General features: G+C 40.9%; 1 protein-coding gene across 7 annotated transcripts in view; it reads left to right on the top strand.

Moving 5' to 3' along the window:
• Positions 1-20,034, top strand: part of HIVEP2 (HIVEP zinc finger 2) — a 143,429-nt gene that overhangs the window by 108,945 nt on the left and 14,450 nt on the right. For all 7 annotated transcript variants that reach the window (XM_054819512.1, XM_054819519.1, XM_054819518.1 and 4 more), the window contains 3 exons: positions 7,906-7,950; positions 9,230-14,858; positions 15,610-15,764. In XM_054819512.1, the coding sequence (XP_054675487.1) occupies positions 9,441-14,858; positions 15,610-15,764 (5,573 nt within the window). In that variant the 5' untranslated portion in view covers positions 7,906-7,950; positions 9,230-9,440. The remainder of the gene's footprint in view (positions 1-7,905; positions 7,951-9,229; positions 14,859-15,609; positions 15,765-20,034) is intronic.

Genomic DNA, 20,034 nt, shown 5'->3' with positions numbered 1-20,034 from the left:
GGCAAAAGCCTGATATTTGCCTAATATTTCCGTTTGGCAACAGAATAATAATTACTCTGTACCAAAAAATGATGCAATATTTACACAAATTTAGATATTTTTTTCCTGGGAAAACTTGGGGAAAAGCTGTATGGTGTCTTAGCAGGGACTTAGCAGCACAGGTCTGCTCTCCCCAGCTGCTGCCCAAGGTTGCAGTTCTTGTGTGAAAACAAAGAGGCATTTCGGACTTTGTATGTCATTTCAGTTAGGAAAATTGTTATATCCGACAACTTTAGCAGTTTGAACTCTCCAGTGACACTCTTCTTACCCTTCTTACTGTAGACAATGTTTTATAAATCTAGAAGTGACTACAAACTACGTCCACATGGGAATCTTGCTCTTTGCATACGCTTTATCTTTCACAAGTGCTGCTAAATTCATAGTTTAGTTAATCTGTCCTTTATAAGGTGCGAATTTTCCCTGATTAACATGTTTCTTTGTGTTGAATTGAGAAAAAAAATCTTCAATCTCAGTAATTTTCACCAGTTCTTGCAATTGCAAAACTTTCATTGCAATCCCAATGGCATCGCATGGCATCATTGGTTAGTGTCTGAGCCTTTCCTTTTCACAGGTTTTAGGTATTTAGCCTTTTGGGTGCTACGTAATGCCTGTTTGTTTACATGATAATAGTTTGGGGCCAACAGCAAGGCCAAAGCTCCATAATTTCTTTTCTAAAAAAAAGTAATCCTACAAACAGTGATCAGAAACTATTTCACACTTCTACAGTTTGGCACAGTATCCTTATGTTCAATTACTGTGGCTCAGAAGAAAGAGAGACTTGATTTTCTGTTGGTGAAGAGAGCAGCCCAAGAATTAAGAGCTCATTTGGATAATCAAGAGCACCACTTTGGATACTACTACACATTGTTAATGTGTATTTAGTAAATACTGTTTACTTAGTACTTAATTCACCTTCGAGAGAAACTTATTCTTCTGCAGGTTAGGACCAGTGGAATTAGGCATCATAGAAACTTAACTTCAGCCATCAAAATAGTGTTTAAAGAGGACCTTAATGGTGGGCATCCGTTCTGACTGTTCTCTGGATGGGAGCTGCTCTCACTCTCCTAAGTCACTGCGTACTATGATTCAAAAGAAGAGGGAGGGGGACAAAACCATTGTGATATTTTTGTTGCCTTCTGAAATTTTAATAACACTGGAAGTGCTGTCTGTCAGATCTGCCATTGCTCTGCCATCAGATTTTAAGGGTCATGTGGGAAATGATGGGTATTTTACTCATCCGTTTTCGTTTTTTAACTTGTTCCCCAAGGAAATAAGTAACAGTGTGAGAAGATTAGCAGTTTATATAATTCTCTCGTTTAGTTTCATGCCTGAATAATCCAAATCCTTTGCTTTTGTATAGAGATAGATTCAGGATGTCCGTGTCCAAAGACGGTCAGCCAGAACAGGTAGATTTTGTATTACCTGACATGCTTAAGCACCTCCGACAGACTCTTATGTGCACGGCAAGGTTAGGCAACCGGAAACAAAATATTTACCTGATCCGTTAAAAGCAGTGGGATCAGAGAGATCAATTAGCTGCTGATTGACTGACAAAGTTGTTTGTCCTGGTGGCTGTTTTGGCATCTCTTTGATAGCAGGTTTTTGTTCAATTCAAGGAGAAGAACTGTGATTTGTTTGCAGACTTCTACCTATAAAGGAAGTGTTTAAGATGAATTTGGCTCTGGTGTAGCTTTTCTCTCTCTCTTTTTTTTTTATAGTCATCCTGTGGAAATAAGTCTGTGTTCAGTTGGACTTTGGCAGTGTGAAAGCTTTTTTTATACATTTTTTCCATCCGGTAGTAATGTGTACATTGTGTATGATGCTGAAACAGGAAATAGTGATGTACTTTAAGTGAGCAATCCTTGTCATTATAGTGAAAAGGTCAGTGTTAAAGCATTTCTGCTGTAGGCTTCTTCTATGACTTCTTAAAATACACTCAACTTGAATTTAAGGTTTTTGGGGGGGTGCTATTTTTCTATAGAGAGTGGCAATTTAAAATTATATTTGAGATACTTAACATAGCAAAAACTGCATGTTTTGCTGCAGCTGTGCTCTAAGCATTTATGATGCAAGCCGGCATCTCTTAAAGAAAATCGCCCATGTTTTCTTACTACTGTGTAATTGAACTTTTATTGCAATATGTGTTACGAATTTCTCTGTAGACATCTTAGAGCTGTTGCATTAGTTTATTTTCACCTTGTAGCAAATAACCTCAGATATTTAGTATGTAGGATGTAAAAGCCTAAACCTAAGTGATGTCTGATTCTGGTTTTTTTATGAAGAATAAATCTGGAATTATGTCCTTGGATTTGCGACTCATTGCTTCAGATTCATACCAGGATAATGTAGAGCAGAATTTGGTTCTTACTTTTACTTGCTGTTGGAATGATTTGTCTCTTTTTAGTCGCTCTGAGTCAAACCTCATATCTGTTCAAAGCTCCTTGAAGTCAAATGAGGGACTCTTGTTTCAGACCTGATTTTTCCGTAAGGTCACCACAGAAGGACTAGAGTGTTCCTGATGTCTGAGGCGGTAGGATCACATTTGGAGGAGGGAAGGAGAGTCTTCTTCTTCTTCACAGCATGTACCCATTGACATTTATATGAAACATCTGAGACAGGTATAAGTTCCTACAGTTAAGGTTAATGGGTGTTAGTGTACAACAGATTTGATTATTTATTTGCTTTTTTCTGTTGGCTTCAGCATGCCTTTAAGCAGACAGGTTCCAGTTATTTTCTTCAACATACTCAGATAATGGTCTCTCATAATAGTTTGAATTAGAAGATTAAGGTGAGTTTGGTAAAGCCTTAAAATGAGAGACATAATCAATACTACTACATTTAACTAAAATGTGCTGTTATATGCCATCTCTCAATGGCTGAGATTCTAGAATAGTTCTCAAAATATGAGCCAGATTTAGTGCAAGCACTGAAACAATAATTGCACAACTCAGGATGCCAGGTTTTATACCACTTCTAGTTTTACGTGCACAGATTCTGTCCCTTGAAACCAGCAACTACCAGGTTCATGGAAACCTGCGAGTAAGAGCCTGAAGCTGGTGTTTGGTCACAGCGGCTTGCAGTCTACCCTCGATGCATCTGTAACTGGATCCTTTCAGTCAGTGCCCTCAGTTCCTGGCTTCATGGGGAATCCGTGTGAACACAAGTGTTTACCCAACATAGCAATGGAGAACAGATCCTGGCCTGTAGCTTCTCCTCAAGTAAGCTTAGTACAGTTTGTTTGATCACTTAATATTCACAGTGTACTATGTGTACTTGCTGAGCAGTGTTTGTTTTTGTATTGGCTAGTACTTTTTAAGTGACATTAAAAAAAATACATTTTAACGATGAGTTTAGGTGCCCAAATTTAAAAAACACATGTGTGTTATTCTGAATGTTTCAGGGTATTTTCAAAACTGTGATTCTCTGGCTGGTTTTGGAGAATGGCAATACGTTCAATAAAGCACTGAAATCCGGAGGGCAGGCAGAACATCTGGGGTGGAATTAATGAACGAATTAGAGTAGTGTCTTCAAATATGAAGAGGTAACAACAACAATTACAATATAGAAAGTGGTAGATGAATAAACCTAACCTGTTTTAAAAGGGCTGCCTTCTTGGAATCGCGCATGTAAAAGGATGTCTTACAACTCCTGCCAAACTGCAGCAAAAGCACAGGCATCCTTGCATTCCCCAGTAATTCAAGGCTTTGCCAAGTGCCAGTGGTTGACATAGGCATTTACAGTCATTCCTAGAGGTGTTCAAATAGACAGGTAGAAGGCCAGCTACATAACCACAGTCAGATGGAACCCCTAACCAGGGGCTGTTGGAAGTGCAAAGAGAATCTCTCTGGTCACTAACTGGAAGCATTTTTACAAAACTGGGAAATTTAAGAAGTGTTTCTTCTTCCTTATCTCTTTAGTACGTGCAGTTCAAAGACCACAAGTGTGGTGTAGAGCAGTATAAAAAAGCTTGGTCATCTTTTTTCTTTATTTGTGTAAACTGCCAAAACTATATACCCCAAGGACTGCATTCCTTTTGCTATGTTGCTACATAACATCCTCAGCCCGTGAATGAGTATAAAGCCTTGCAAAGAAGGATGCAGACATGCTTATCATCTAGCTTCATGCTAGTTAAATCCTTCAGTTCAGAGATGGACACTGAATGCTGGTCAAGAGCTCTTTTTCAGACTTAGCCCACCTATGACTTTGCCTAGGTAGAAGAAGCTGTAAATCCATGTTTTATTAGGGTTCCCAGTCTTTTTTCTTTTTTTTTTCCCTTCCCCCTCCCCCCCTTTTTTTTTTTACACTGAGATGTCAACACCAAACAGCTCTTTGGGGAATATCATTAGCGGGGCAGAGGGAAACGTGGGGCAGGACAGCAAGCCAAAGGTGTGCTGTCTTTCTTCCTGAAAGGCCAAGGGAATTTTTTTTCTCAGTTGCAGGTGCGGAAGAGCTCCGAGGTGGCCTCTCTTTCTTGTAAGGCTGCTTGGCTGCTGGGCTTATCCCAGACATAAACTAGACTTGCCTAATAAGGGTCTTGGCAGAGGTCTGTGCATGAGTATAAGGATTTCATAGGAGCCACTGCAGCTTGTCTGTGCTAACGCCTGCCCTATAGAATACAAATTCTTCAGGGACCAGTTACTGTGGTTTTAGGCCGGCTTTGTGCTGGCAGAGCTGGACAGAAAAGATTTAAAACAGGGCTGGATCTGACCCTTAGTCCTTACGCTAGAGTCAATATTTATTCTGTATGGTGCACTCAGGATTTAGCCTGGAAGACATAAGCTTCCAATTTGTTCACTTGTAAGAACTGTAATATGAGCTACAAATTGAGAAGTAGTAAAAGTTGTATTTTGCCAAATTTTATTTTAAAGCTGTTGAGTGTAACCATTTTAATGGTCTGAAAAAAAGAAAAAAAAAAGGAAGGAATAATCTTGGAGCTTTGTAGTCAACCAGATATACGTCCTCTGCACGCGGCTCACAAAGGCACCTTAGGAAAAGGAGCAACAGGATAATGCTCCTTTCTAGACAGTTTTGAAGGTCTTGATTTAGTAGGTGCATCTGACATAAATACAGCTCCTGGTTTCCCAGTAATCTTCCCATGTTCAAAGTTTTCACAGAAGTAAAATGTCCCGGTTTGAAGCGGGCAGATAGTGCAGTTAGTGTGGCTGGGGGAGCTGGCTCCTGGGCCACATTCCTACTGGGAAACCTGGCTTGGCCCCCGGCCAGCCAGGACTTTGCAGCTCCTGTCAAACGATGTGCTCAGCGCAACTCCTGTACGGCTTCTGATCCGTGTAGGTGGGCTCCTCTTAGTCACTCCAGCGGAGCTGAACCGTGCCAAAGGTATTAAAGAAAACGTGCGTTTTTATCATCCCGAGTTCCTTAGTTTGAAATATGTAGTGCTTGAAATATAGGGAGTTTCTGTCTATTGAATAGTATATGTTTGATGAAGAGCAATATTGAAAAGTGTATTTACAGTGTTTGCTAAAGGAGAAACATGAATCAGTTGAAAAATGGAAGCCTGTTGTTGGTTTAAGCTAGGCTGCAGATGCAGGCAGATGAGATAGAGACTTGACTGGAAAGAACAGAGAGAATGCAACCTAGCACTGCAGTGTCTTAGATTTCTCCAGTTAGGCCAGTCACCCATTAGGGAGAAGAAGGTGAAAAAAAAGAAAAAAAAAAAGAAACTGAAAGAAATAATATTAAAGCCATCTTTGACACAGGATGGATGGCAGCTCACACCAAACCAGAAGTGATTATGTTGGTTCTGGAAAGGGATTTATTTTCCCCAGGAGAGTGACTCTGACCAAGCTTAAGCCATCAATAATCCCTATAATTAGTCTATACCTGCTTCATAGTGTAGGTTGAAAAATTATATAGGACGTTCTGAAAATAGCAGGACCACAGAATGGCTTGAACTCTGTAACAGAGGTCTCAGTCCAGAACAGAAAATTGCTGGAAGTGTATTAGCATCATCTTTTGCTCAAATAAAACCATTGCTGTCACATTTCTCTGACTGGAAGATTTCTTCTATAAAGGTGCTCTCAGTAGAGGGCGTATGGAACAGAAAGGATACCCCCATCTTCTAGAAATTTCTCCTTCACCATTTGCAAAATTGCCTAATAAGGAGAAAAGTCTTTTTCTTTGAAGATGGCTAATAGCTTTTTGCTCTCTCAGTGAGGAACATACCCTCTCATCCCTGTTTCTGCTTCTCAAGCCACACATTTTCCTTTACATCTGTGCTTGTATATTGGCATCATTACTCACCTGAGATTCAGTTTAGCTCAGCTGCTGAAAATGGTTTGCCACTTACCTGCCATTTCCTCATAAGGCACTGCAGAGCTGCTCCCTAGTAACCACTTCTGATAGATTGTAAATCGTGCACGAGGATTGCTTTTTCCACTTGTACCGACACTTTTTATTTGAGGAAGCAGATCAGGAAAATTAAAGAAAAAAGTTTTATTTGGATTACTTTTTTTCTTTTTTAGAGAATCAGACAAGAGAGTTATTTAAAAATCATTAGTGCATCAAAGCTGAATAACATTATGATCTAAAACATTCTAGTTTGTATTTGAAAGCTTGCTATTGTTTTGTCCTATAGGGGATTTCTCTATAGTTACCATTTAAAAATATGTTATCCATATTTGACTATACCAACAGTCCATTAGCTATTGCTGACCTAACTACTGATATATTATTTGTACTATTAAGTAAATAATTGATAGCAGGTGGCACAGTAGTGATTCTTCTTATGTCAAATCATAGGGCTTTACTAATGTTCATCTGTTCTTTAACAGCGTAATTAATTACAAAGAATTAAAAATTATTTTTCAATTTTGATGATATTTTTCTTTTATAGACTTTACTATTTTGTCAGCTGTTGATTTTATTCAATGGAGAAAGCATGAGTGCTCTAGCTGTTTTCCTGACAGTTTCTAATTGAGGATCATTATAGTAGCCTATATCCAATGCTCTGAAGCTAATACTCCAGCTATTTCTAAAGATCCATTCTTTAGAGATGCTCTGAATTTTGTCCTAAATAAAAACCACAAATAAAAGCCGTAAGTGTTGCTTTTGTTATCACAGTGGAACAAATATCCTTTTTAAGGAATCGAAAGCCAAAATCTGTTTTCAAGATCTGTTGAAAACTGGAAGGGAGAGTCCTCCTTTGTTACGGCAGAAACGCTCTTTAAGGCAGCGAGAGGATGTTCAGTCTCCCTGTTCCCCGTGCCAGTCTTTTTGGCAATACAGAGAGTAGCTGCAGTCTGCTGATGGTCAGACAGGTGGCAGATCATGGCAGTCACAGAAGTCTTTTAACCATGTATTTGGGCTGTATGTTTCTTCTTTGAGAAGGCAGCCATATATTCTTGATCAAGTATCCCACTGGTGTTAACTGATTTGGAAACCTCGTCACCTGTCACTACATTTTCTTGTACCTGAGTGGTGACACCCTGACCAGGAATTTGTTCTGGTCCCTGAAACACTTAATGAGAGACCTGGAGTCTAAAAGTATTAGCTGGAGAGAGGCATTGAAAGGAGATTTGCCAATGGGATTCAGGGATAATCCAGGCTTAACAAAGGCATAGGAATGAAGAGGGACATCGGCAGCTCTCTTTGTACTGACTCAGGAAGGTGAGACTGCATTAATTTAGACTTGCAGTTATTCATCTACACACTAGAAGCCTAAGTACTTTAAAAAGACTCATGCTCATATTCTTCAAAATGTGGTTGCTCAGACCTCTAAGACACGAGTTTTTTCCAGTGGATGGATAAATGAAATTTTCAGGCCTCTACTGTAAAGAATAGAAAACTTTCTTCAGCATCTATACTTAATATCAAGAATTTCTTATGGCTGTATTTTTTTTTCTACAGGAAATTTGAAGATAGTCATGCCTATTAGATGCCTAGAAGATGCAGGTAATTGTTTTATGCTGAAAAAAAAATAATCATATATTCTCATTACCTGTACGTTGCTAATATTTCTTCAAGCCAAATTCAGTTTTTCCACCGTAGGAAAGAAAAATATTCCAGTAGCTCTAATACTGCTTTTTCACCCTTTTCCTTGCTACTATAAAATCATGACTGTCTTTATAATTCTCACTGTTTCATCTAGAAAATGTCCTGTGTTTGGATAATACAGAAGCAGGAAGCCTACATTGTTCTTCGAATTCAAATGCTGTACTTGTCTATGAAAATCATACCTCTGAGTATGATTTCTTCGTTCTTCTTCTTTATAATAGAACTGTGGAAACCTATCGTATTTAAGCATAAAAAATGCATGCATAACTGGATGGAAGTGTTTCGCCATTGAAAACTAAAATGCTAAAGTCACACAAACACAGTTGTAGCTTATTTCTCTAAGACATGTTTTACCTCTAGAAAGACGTTCTCACTAGAATTTAATACAGTGATTGGAAGATAGAGATGTAGAAAGGTACTGTGTGTGTGGAATGTGTATTTGATGTCTCTCTTTTGACCGTTTAAAAGTAGTTTAAAAGGGTGATGAACACCTTCTTGTAAAACCAGTTAGATAATCTAAAGTAAGAAGTACCTCACTTTAGCCGTTTAAAATTTGGTATATATTCCAAGGGAGTCATCTAGGGTTACTGCCTAGCCGACAGTGAGAAACAGGCATCTCCATAGCAGAGAGTCACATGCATAGACATCCTCTATGTCTGAAGCACCTGTACGATATGGAAAGATTTCTCCTCTGGAACTACTGATCACCCTCCTCTGACTTCAGAGGAAGGCCAGGTGACTAAAGTGCATGTCTGAACTGTAGGTGAGTAATACTGGATAAGGTAATTCCCACCCACGGTGTTAGGACTCTATTTTCAGCAGTGATTTGCTGAAAGACCTTTGAAAGTAGGTGGTGGACTTTCTGAGAATCGAGCCTTTAAACTGTCCCCAGAAAACCTTCCAAAGCTACTATTTGATTTGGAAAGCGTAGATCTCTGTTTTCTATTCCTAGGGCTTGTATTGAGTAGCGATTATGCTTGCGTGCAATCTCTGGAGCCAGTCTTTACTGTGTCTGCTCACAAAAGGAGGTCTTGTGAAACGTAGTTGCCTTTGCTTAAGTCCCTCAGTACTTTTCATGTAAGGCTCAATAAAAGTGCAACTGAGTGCATCAATGTTATTTAGCATGTCTGTATTAATTGGTGTGTGGGGTTTCTTTGTTTTTGATTTTTCTGTACAGATAGCTGTGTCACCATGGAAGAGATGAAGAGAACTTTGCTGTAGTAGATCACAAATATCTCTGGGTCATTCTGCATCTCAGTACTTAATAACAATGGAAAATGTCCAAATGCTATAACAAGTCTTTGCAAATGTATAATAAACTGCTTAGGAAAGTTTCTGCCATGAACAGAACTGTATAATACTCACATTAGTGTACAGATGCAAATCTAATGCCTATAGACTACTGCGTGGAAAGTTCCAAAGAGAAAGAAAAGTCTGTGAACTTGCAACAGCCCTGGAAAAATGGGAGCAACAAAACTTTAAAAAGCACAGCTTTGGACACACTCCATGTGTCTGCAGAGCTTTCAAGTGAACTAGCACTTAAGACCTTGTGTAACAAAATGGACTCTGGGGACACAGCTATAGGGCAAAAAGCTACCTCAAGGTCTGGAGAAACTGCTAAAGTACCAAGTAGATGGAGGCAAGAACATTCAGCTGTTATTAAGATGAGCACTTTTGGCAATCAAGAAGTACAGAGGCAACCACAAATAGATCACGAGCAAATAGGAAACACAGCATCAGCACAACTTTTTAGTTCTGGGAAACTGGTATCATCGAATGAAGCTGCACAGCAAGTCACGGAGAAGCAATATCCACAGCATCGTCCAAGTCCTTACTCATGTCAACATTCACTTTCTTTCCCACAGCATTCATTGCCACAAGGCTTCTTGCACAACATAAAGCCACATCAGAGCTTGGAAGGCCCTCCGTGGCAGTTTCCTAGCCACTTGCAATCAGTTGCCTCAGAGGACTTGTTTCCTTTTCATATGCATAGCCATAGTGGAGGTTTCTCCAGGAAGAAGATTTCAAGTTTGAACCCTGCATACAGCCAATATTCACAGAAATCTTTAGAACAATCAGAAGATGCTCACAAAAAGGAGCACAAACCCAAAAAACCTGGCAAGTATATTTGTCCTTACTGTAATCGGGCTTGTGCCAAACCTAGTGTACTTAAAAAGCATATTAGGTCTCATACTGGGGAGCGACCGTACCCTTGTGTTCCTTGTGGTTTCTCTTTCAAGACGAAGAGCAACCTTTACAAGCACAGGAAGTCACATGCCCATGCAATTAAAGCAGGATTGGTACCTTTCACAGAGTCAGCAGTCTCCAAATTGGATCTAGATGCTGGTTACATCGATGTGGAAGCTGAAATACATTCAGACGGCGAGCAGAGCACAGACACTGATGAAGAGACCCCACTCCTAGTGGAAGGGTCTGACAAACTGAGCCCCGTCCCACAGCTCCCCCTGGACATTGCTAGCAGGAGCAGTTTTCACTCCTCCATGGAAGAGTCCTTGGTGGGGCCAATGAAAGTGCCCATTTTGATTATCCCTAAAAGTGGAATTCAGTTACCCAGTGAGAGTTCACCATATATTGGCTCTGATATATTGCAAAACCCATCCTTAAATACCAAGACTGACGACTCGCATACAGTTAAACAGCGACTTGCACTAAGACTGTCAGAGAAAAAAGGGCAAGATTCTGAGCAGTCGTTAAACCTCCTGAGCCCACACAGTAAAGGAAGCACTGACTCGGGTTATTTTTCCCGCTCAGAAAGTGCTGAGCAGCAAATTAGCCCACCAAATACTAATGCAAAGTCTTATGAAGAGATCATCTTTGGGAAGTTCTATAGGATTAATCAAAGGACAGCACTAACAGTAGCCACAACAAATCAGGAACACAGTTTAATGGGTAGAAAGGGCAAAGCAGAGCCATTACCTCTTTTAAATAACAGATTAGATATCAAGATGCTTGAGGAACATATTTCTCAGCTGACTCCAAATAAAGAAGAACTCATTGACTCCAGTAATTTGAGCACTATTAAATCTACACAAGTTTATCCGGGCAGCAATACAGAATCTAGACAATCCCAGACCACCACATCATCCATCAAAAGTGAATCCAGCCTGTACCAGGTCAGTCAGCAGAGTGACATACCCGTCCTTCTAGAGCCCCCAGTAGATTCCTCTCCTCTTATTAGAAGTAACTCCATGCCAACCTCTTCTGCAAACAGCCTAAGTATTCCCCCATCTCTGAGAGGCAGCCATTCATTTGATGAGAAGATGACTGGCTCAGATGATGTATTTTACCCCGGGACAGTGGGAATAACTCACCAAAGGATGTTGAGAAGACAGGCTGCCTTTGAACTGCCCTCTGTGCAGGAGGGGCACTCGGATTCGGACTATCATGGAAGACCAGGAAAAAACATCATTATTGCTTCCAGCAGACAGACACCAGGTGAGAAAGGACCATCCTTAAAAGAGAAGAAAGGAGACAAGACCTTTTATGACTATGATGCCAGCGGAAAGCACTACAGAAAGTGGGAAGAATTTGAAGCTCAGAAGCAGAACTACAGGGACTCGCCATCCTTAGGTGGGATGAACAAGGGGGGAGAGTACTTTGTTGACCCACTCGGACAACCTCAGGCGGTGCCATCCATGCTTGGAACAACTTTTGAAAACAGAAAGCGCAGGAAAGAGGAGAGTGTGGGAGATGAGGAAGACAGTCCCATGCTTTGCAGCAGTACGACTGGCACCACTGGGGGAATTCAGCCTCTGGACTTTGATCCCAAATCCCAAATTCAGGAAGTGCCAAGGAGCGGATTTGCCCTTCAAGGCCTGGACAATGCTGCCCATTGCCATGTGGAGCGTTTTGAAATCTGCAGGCCTTACTTGCAGTCTGGAAGCCCGTCAGCTTCTCTGGAAGACTCATCCTTAACTGGAGAGCAAGAAAAGACTGCAGAATCTCTGGCCAGAAAGCCCCCTGGAAATGTCATCTCTGTCATTCAGCACACAAATTCGCTGAGCAGGCCAAACTCATTTGAAAGGTCTGAATCTACAGAACATATTGCATGTCAGCAGGAAAAGATCTATTCACCATCTGAAACATGCGAGAGCGAGATTTGTGAGTCCCCAATGAGCCCCGACCGAGCTCCACAAACGGAAAACGCTGACACCAGTAAGCCATCTCCATCCCAGCAGCCTCAGCCGTATCATATGCAGCCCAGGTTGGTTCGCCAGCACAACATACAGGTACCTGAAATTCGTGTCACGGAGGAGCCAGATAAGCCTGAAAAAGATAAAGAAGTGCAGAGTAAAGAGCAGGAAAGACCCACTGAAGAATTCCAATGGCCCCAGAGAAGTGAAACCCTTTCTCAACTTCCAGCCGAAAAGCTACCACCCAAAAAGAAGCGTTTACGACTGGCTGACATGGAGCACTCCTCTGGAGAATCCAGCTTCGAGTCCACAGGTACAAGCCTCTCTCGCAGCCCTAGCCAAGAAAGTAATTTGTCCCACAGTTCAAGTTTTTCAATGTCCTTTGAAAGAGAAGAGAATATGAAGTTCATCACGCCTCCCAAACAAGATGAGTTTGGAAAACAGTCTGAGTTTTTAACAGTTCCAGCTGGTGCTTACTCACTTTCCGTCCCTGGGCATCACCATCAGAGGGAAATGAGACGCTGCTCATCTGAACAGATGCCCTGTCCTCATGCTGCTGAAATCCCAGAGATCCGAAGTAAATCCTTTGATTATGGGAACCTATCTCATGCCTCTTCAGCTGGGACACCTACTATGGCACTGTCTCCATCCCGAGAAAGGAAGAAATGCTTCTTGGTTCGCCAGGCTTCCTTCAGTGGTTTTCCAGAGATTTCCCAGACTGATCAGAGCACCGAACAAAGTATAAAACAGGAGCAGATGGAACATGCACAGGCTGGTCTTCGCTCCTCCCAGCTTGCTTGGCATCACTCCCCTTCTTCTGTACTTCAGCCCATTCAGGTAGATGACTCTGGAAAACAGGCTATTGGCTCTTGTGCTCAGCTTAGTAATAGCTCATCCCACCTTGCCCAGCAACAGGCTCTTCTTGCAGACAGCCCGGAAACGTTAAGGACTCCCTTGATCCAACAAGCACCTTATATTCCTAACAAGCATCCATCAGAGCAGCAGCAGCAGCTATTTGCACATCAAGAAAAAGTCCCATTTCCCCCTATTCATAGCACCTTGTTTCAGTTCCCTTATCCAGCTGTCTGCATGGTTCACTTACCACCATCTCAGCAGCCTGTCTTGTGGCAGTCGTGCACAGAACCTCTACACTTCCAGCATCATTTTGTACAACAGCTACAGAAATCTTATGTCAAACAGCCTTTCCAAACAGACGTTCCTCCAAGTTATCCCCTAGAACATGCGCCAGAGCTTATTGGAAAGAAACCAGCTGATTATGTTCATGCTAAAGAGCAAGCATACCAGCATTACTCAGGAACATCTGGGCAGTATTCAAAAAATACTCTTGCTAAGTACCAGTCAGACCATAGCATTAAACCAACAGATACCTCCTCTGAGCAGCATCTTCAGACAGATTTTGACTCCCCAAGTGATGGATCTGTACAGTCTTTGCCAGGAACAGTTGTTCCCGTCAGGATTCAAACCCATGTGCCATCTTACGGTAGTGTCATGTACACAAGCATTTCCCAGATCCTTGGGCAGAGCAGCAGTCCTGCAATTGTAATTTGTAAAGTTGATGAGACTGTTTCTCAAAGAACATTGGCAACTAATGCAACCATGCAAGGAATTGGATTTAACATAGCTCAGATGTTGGGTCAGCATGGAGGGCTAGAAAAATATCCTTTGTGGAAAGTGCCACAGACACTACCACTTGGGCTGGAGCCACCAATTCCCCTGTGTTTGCCTTCCAGTTCTGACATGGCTTCTACCTTGGGAGGAAGCAAGCGAATGCTTTCACCTGCCAGCAGCTTGGAGCTCTTCATGGAGACCAAGCAGCAGAAACGAGTCAAAGAAGAAAAAATGTATGGGCAGATAGTTGAGGAGCTAAGTGCAGTTGAGTTAACTAACTCAGATATAAAGAAAGATTTTCCAAGAGTGCAGAAGCCTCAACTAGTAAGGCAGAGCTGCGCGACTGAACCAAAAGAAACTCTGCCATCCGTGTCATCCTCTTCACCGCTGTCCTCCTCATCATCTCAAGATTTCCCTCCTGTTAGCATGCCAACAGCAGATGCTTTCCCACTGAGCGCGGAGAAACTTACCAGTTTTGATTCCACGTCACCAGGGCAGAAGTCCAGTGGCCCTTCTGAAGGAAGAGACTCACCAGAAGAACTGGATGTGGATGAAACAGCCTCGGATATGAGCATGAGTCCACAGAGGTCTTCATTGCCACCAGGAGAAATTCAGCCAGAAGACCAACTGAAACATCAAAAATTGCCTCTTGGTATGTTAGTCCAGATGTCATCCAATACCAGTGGGAAAGTCACAGGCTCAACCATTCTCCTGACAGACGTAGCAGATTTTCAGCAGATCCTTCAGTTCCCAAGTCTGCGCACTACTACTACTGTGAGCTGGTGTTTCTTAAATTATACGAAACCCAATTACATTCAGCAACCAACCCTCAAATCTTCTGTTTATGCTTCATGGTGTATAAGTTCGTGTAACCCAAACCCATCTGGGCTAAGTACAAAGACCACTTTAGCACTTTTAAGGTCCAAGCAAAAAAACACCACAGAAATCTACACTCTGGCTGCTATGCATAGACCTGGAGCTGGTAAACTGACATCATCAAGTGCATGGAAGCAGTTTGCTCAGGTAAATAAGAGGTTTTAATAAAATTAAATTATTATATCTTTATTTGAGAAAATATTGGTAAACTATGAAATGTAAGTTAATGATTTTTTTAAAAAAAAGTTCCCCATTGGGAAATCAGATGTTGACATCTTCCCATGACAACTTTTGAGCCTCAATTTACCCTTCTGCAAGCTCTGCTACTTCTGCTGTTTCTGTCTCCATTTTCAAAGTCAGATGTAAAAAGTGAGGCTTTTAAAGCCCTCCCTTCATGTGTGCCAGAGCCTGATACATTATCTCCTTTTATTTTGTCCCTTGTTTTTGACGTGTCCTGATTCAAACAGTATCAGACACAAACATCCACGTGCGTTCATAAGTAAAGATTAAGCTAAAATTGAGTAAGGATCTTCAGATCCATTTAATGTCTTTCACATACTGACTCTTCCTCATAGATGAAGCATTAGATAATGGTGCCAGGGAAAATTCTGTAATGGCAATAAATTACCTTCTCAGGCTTTTCCATCTCTATTTTCCATGATTTTTTTCTGAGGAAAGATATGGTGCTGTCTTTTCTGTCAAGACTCTCATAAAAATTTGTCCATGCTGCCCCCTCTCTTATTCTCTGTCCGATTAAATGGGACAAATTAATTCATCTTCTAGAGTTACACCAAAATGAGAGTTTGGCTTTGACCTGGAATGTTAAAAGTACTTGAAATGAAGTGTGCATTTATTGTGTGCTCCAGCAGTAACACCCTTCCTTGACTTTGTTCTACAGATGAAACACGAGCCATTCTTCTTGTTTGGCAGCAAGCTTGAAAAGAAAGTAGTGGGGAATATTATAAAAGAAAGAGTAAAAGGAGACATTCATGGAGATAAAGACATTACATCCAAACAAACTGAGCCGATACGAATTAAAATCTTTGAAGGAGGGTAAGAAAATGCAACTGGAAATTTCAAGCTCAGCCTGTCATTTTAAAGAGATTTGAAAATGAATATGAATGAATTAGGATGTGAACAGTCTCCTGTATTCCTGCCATGTCCTGTAGCTCCCAAGCCTCTTGTTTTTTCTGTATATGTCAGTCTTAAAACAAACCGCAGGGTACCTGTGTACTTACTCTTGGCTCTACTTTGCTCTTAGGACAATTACATTTTCTATCTGTGTGAGACCACTCACTTGAAATTGTTACCTTCATTCCTTAGGTCATAAAGAAATGGATAAACGGTTAACATTTTGATATTTTCTATACCATTTCTTGTATTTAATGGCTCCCATGAGGATATCTTTCCATTTTTAGACTCTCTGAACCTCCACTCACTTGAATGGGTTAGCTAGGCATGCTTATTCTTATTCTTGTAATTTTTCAGTATTCATTGAAGTTGGATTTTGGAGATAAAATGTAAGATGACAATGAAATCTATGGTATCTAAGCCTAATCCATAGATCTGTCATATATGGTTGATTAAACAATGTTTAATTTTACCATGGCTATCTATCAGTCAAGTGATAACAGAAACAAACAACAAAGAGAGGGAAAAAGGAGACCTGAAAGTCTATTAACATTGTTTTGAGGCTTACAAAGCTTGTTATAAAAAGCAAATGAAATGGACACTTGTTTTCCTCTGCAGTATACTCTAAAATGGAAGATACTGTTTAATTTCTTTTACAGAATTCTGACACGATGCACTTAATTTGCCATTTGTTAGCAGTGAATAATCACGTGGCTGAACATGTGTTTTTCAGTCTTGCCCAACTCAGATGGTCTCACAACACTGTTTTATTGGGGTAACTAAATAGGTGAGGATGGAGATGTGAGAAATTTGTACATCCATTTCTTTCTCCCATCAGCTTGTACCCTTTAAAATCTTCATTAACATTATGTGGCTTGGCTCTGCTTGAATAGTCTCCATGAAATGAACATTGGCATTTCTCTGTAGTCTGCAACACTGAAGGACTATAGCCTACACCTTGCCTGAAAGACCGAAATTGTTATTTTGGAGATTGTTATAGGCATGCTGGCCCAGACACACTGATCCTGGCTGTTCTCTGTAGTACATTGTCCTAGTACCCAAACCAGTAGGCTGGCTACACCAGCATGACCCAAATTCAGGAGTGAGCCTAAGTTTACAAGAAATTTAAAGAGGTATTGTTTCGACTCATACCCACTTTGAAGTATAAAATTTGCCTGCTTCCTTCTATGTATCATTTCTGAATTTGGATCACCCAGCTGAGGATAGTCTGCACTGATGTAAGCTGTGTGATGGGAGGTCAGAAGAGCAAAAGTGTGTTAACAAAAGCAACTTAAAGGAGGATTCAGATCAGTGTGAGCTGCAACAGATCACTGTATAAATCGCCTCTACCATCTAATACCTTCTTTAAGAAACTTTGTATGTTACTTAGACCATCTTAAGTTTCCCCGTACACCGACAAGGTCTATGAAACTATTTGTGTAAAGTCATGTAATTGGCACGTCACCTAGAAATGTCTCCTAGTAATACTTGGCTATGTTTAGATATCCTTTGAGTAAAGCAAAACATAAGACACCTTGATGTGCACATTAGTTTCTGGAGCGGGAGGGACAAATAATCTGTGCAATAGACTGGAACTTCCTCAATAGGAGCACATAACCTGCAAAGCTATAGTGAATGAGGTGATGTGGTGTTAATGGGTCCACTCTTTTCCTATACATCATCATTTTATCATACATTGTATAGGAATTATTTGTGGAAGGGTAGATTCATTCTTTTCATTACCTTGGCTATTTTTTAAATGGATCTAGTATTCGTTCCATAACCACGTCTTTCATTGTTCTCTGTCCTACTGAATTTGTCTTCCTTCAGGTTTTTGTTTGTTATGACTTCTGAAAGCTAGTTTTTAACATGGGTGGGTTTCCGTGCTTGCTTGCTCTTGGCTTTTTGTAGAGCTGTTCTGTTCTTATCTCTTCTGCTCTACTCATCAAGCTCATCTTCATATTACCTCAGTACACGCAAGTAGTGCGCTGAACTGTGCAGCAAATGTCTGTCGTCTTCGTTTCACGTTTTCTCCCCTGGACAGACAAGCGTGCATGATAATATCTTGTTTCAGCAGCATATTTTCATTTTGGTTTTCGTTTGTCTTGGGGAGTATATTTGCTTAAGCTTCTTGATTGCTTTTGTTTTGTAAGTGCGAAGAAAGCAATTCTGAATCCATAGTTGAGAAAGATCTGCGGTTGTCAGAGTTTTCAGTTTGCGGGAAAGCCCGTCTGCTAGGCAGGGAATTGCTGCCTTGTGGCAGGGGAGCAGAGCGCTCGTATGGCAGGTGGGCAAAAAGCAAACAGACAGGTTTGGGGATGAGTGAAGCTGAAGGAACAGAATGAACGGAGTTGAGGTGAAAAGTAGATGTCACAGCACATCACCACCTCGGTGCACCAAAACCCATCAAGAGCAGTTTGTAAGCATCGCAGCAGAGGGGGGTTTTGAAGGAAGAAGCTAACAACCATATTATTACCTCTGGCAGGTGGCTTGATTCTAAAGAAATGATTTGAATTACAAAATCTGCTTTCCATCATCTGTGACTGCAAAACCCTGATGGGATATGAAGCAGTGTTCCTCAAAGAAAAGCAGCAATTTGACGTTCAGTACTTGCTGCAGTACAGTTAGTTAGTTAGTTACTAACGGTGTGAAGTGAAAAGAAAGGAGGGACAGGGCAAACATGCCTGTTCATCTGACATCTGGCTTAATGACATTATCAGCTGACAGTAATGGTTCACAGTTTGCTTGTTTTGCTCTTTCAGATCTACCAGTAATAGACTCCAATTGAAAATCCCCAATAAAATAACATTTTGGATAGAAATTGCAGGACTCTGAGGCTCGTTAATACTTTTTAACACTAGAGTCCCATTCAAGTCAAGCTCAGAGCAGCAGTGACCATAGTCCTTATATGAAAGTTGTGTAGTGGGAAGGGGGAAATTGCTGAAAACTTTGAGAGAGGCAGGAGTTGATAGTAAGATCTATTCCTATTCCAGGGGGCTAGAAAGATAATCACTATAGACTCAGTCTTCTGCTGTTTCAGTTTTTGGACCAGGCCTTCTTTAAATGTCAAATTTGTGCGTGTCATTTCTCTTAGAGTCGTTATGGTGAAGCATACTTAGAGAGTCAAGGTCAGTTATGGCCAAGAACCGTGCATATGAATGATGAAGAGACAGATCTTGCCTAATTGTCTTTGTGCCCAATGGGATCTGACAGGTGACAGAAGCCGGTAGAACGAGGTCAGGCAGAGGAACAACAGAGATGGAGGAACAGAAAAGCACATGTTATAACACAGCATTTATCTTACCAGTATCAATCAGGGGTGATAAGGTAGACTCCATCCCAGCAAAATCAGACTCTAAGGAGAGATGAAAAGAAGATAAAATGGCAGTCTTTCAAACAATAATGGACATTTTTTCTGTCTGTGGGAGAAAGACTGGAGGTAGCTGATGCAGCAGTGGATAGAGAGATGTCTAGGAGTTGTTGGCATGTGTGTATGAAGGAGAACCTGGAAAATAGGGCAGACAGAAAAGCAGAATCCCAGAAATGTTACACAAAAAAATCTGCTAAAGTGATGGCTAAATATTAAGTAACATTAGACTATGCCAGTTTTGCACATGGTGTCATGGACAATGAAGGAAAAGGGAGAGGGCCAACTTTATTGGAAAGGAGATGAATTTAGGCATCCACATTTAAAAGAGCAGCTGATAGGTTCAATAGATAACAAGATGGACATGAGAACAGGACAGTGTTTTATGTATTTCTCAGATATTAGCTTCAGTATTTATATTGCCAGTGATATAGCCGAACATATGGAAGAAGTGTTCATCTAAGAAAAGCACACTTGAAAAATGTTTCAGCTCTGTAACCCAAAAATTGCCACTTATTTCTTGCAGAGTTATCATCACATTAACAGAATCTTTCAGACAGTCCCTTATTTATTTAAAGTGCTGTCAGTACCAAGGATATTTTGTGGGCTGCGCGTCCACAGGGTGACTGAAAGTACTTATTAGTGCTGCTTAGGGAGAGGACAGTGGAGGACAGAGGGGAGAAAAAATATTATATCTCAGTTCTCGCAATTTCTGGATTTTACTTTGGGTGAATGAGGATGAAATTCTCCCTCTAGGGAAAGCCCAACACTCTTCAAACCTCAGAACAGCCTGAGCAGATCCCCTGGGCCCTTTTAGATTTCCAT

The sequence above is a fragment of the Grus americana genome, chromosome 3, assembly GCF_028858705.1.
Source record: "Grus americana isolate bGruAme1 chromosome 3, bGruAme1.mat, whole genome shotgun sequence".
NCBI lineage: Eukaryota > Metazoa > Chordata > Aves > Gruiformes > Gruidae > Grus > Grus americana.
The sequence above is the reverse complement of the archived record's forward strand: the minus strand, read 5'-3'. Positions and strand labels throughout refer to the sequence as shown.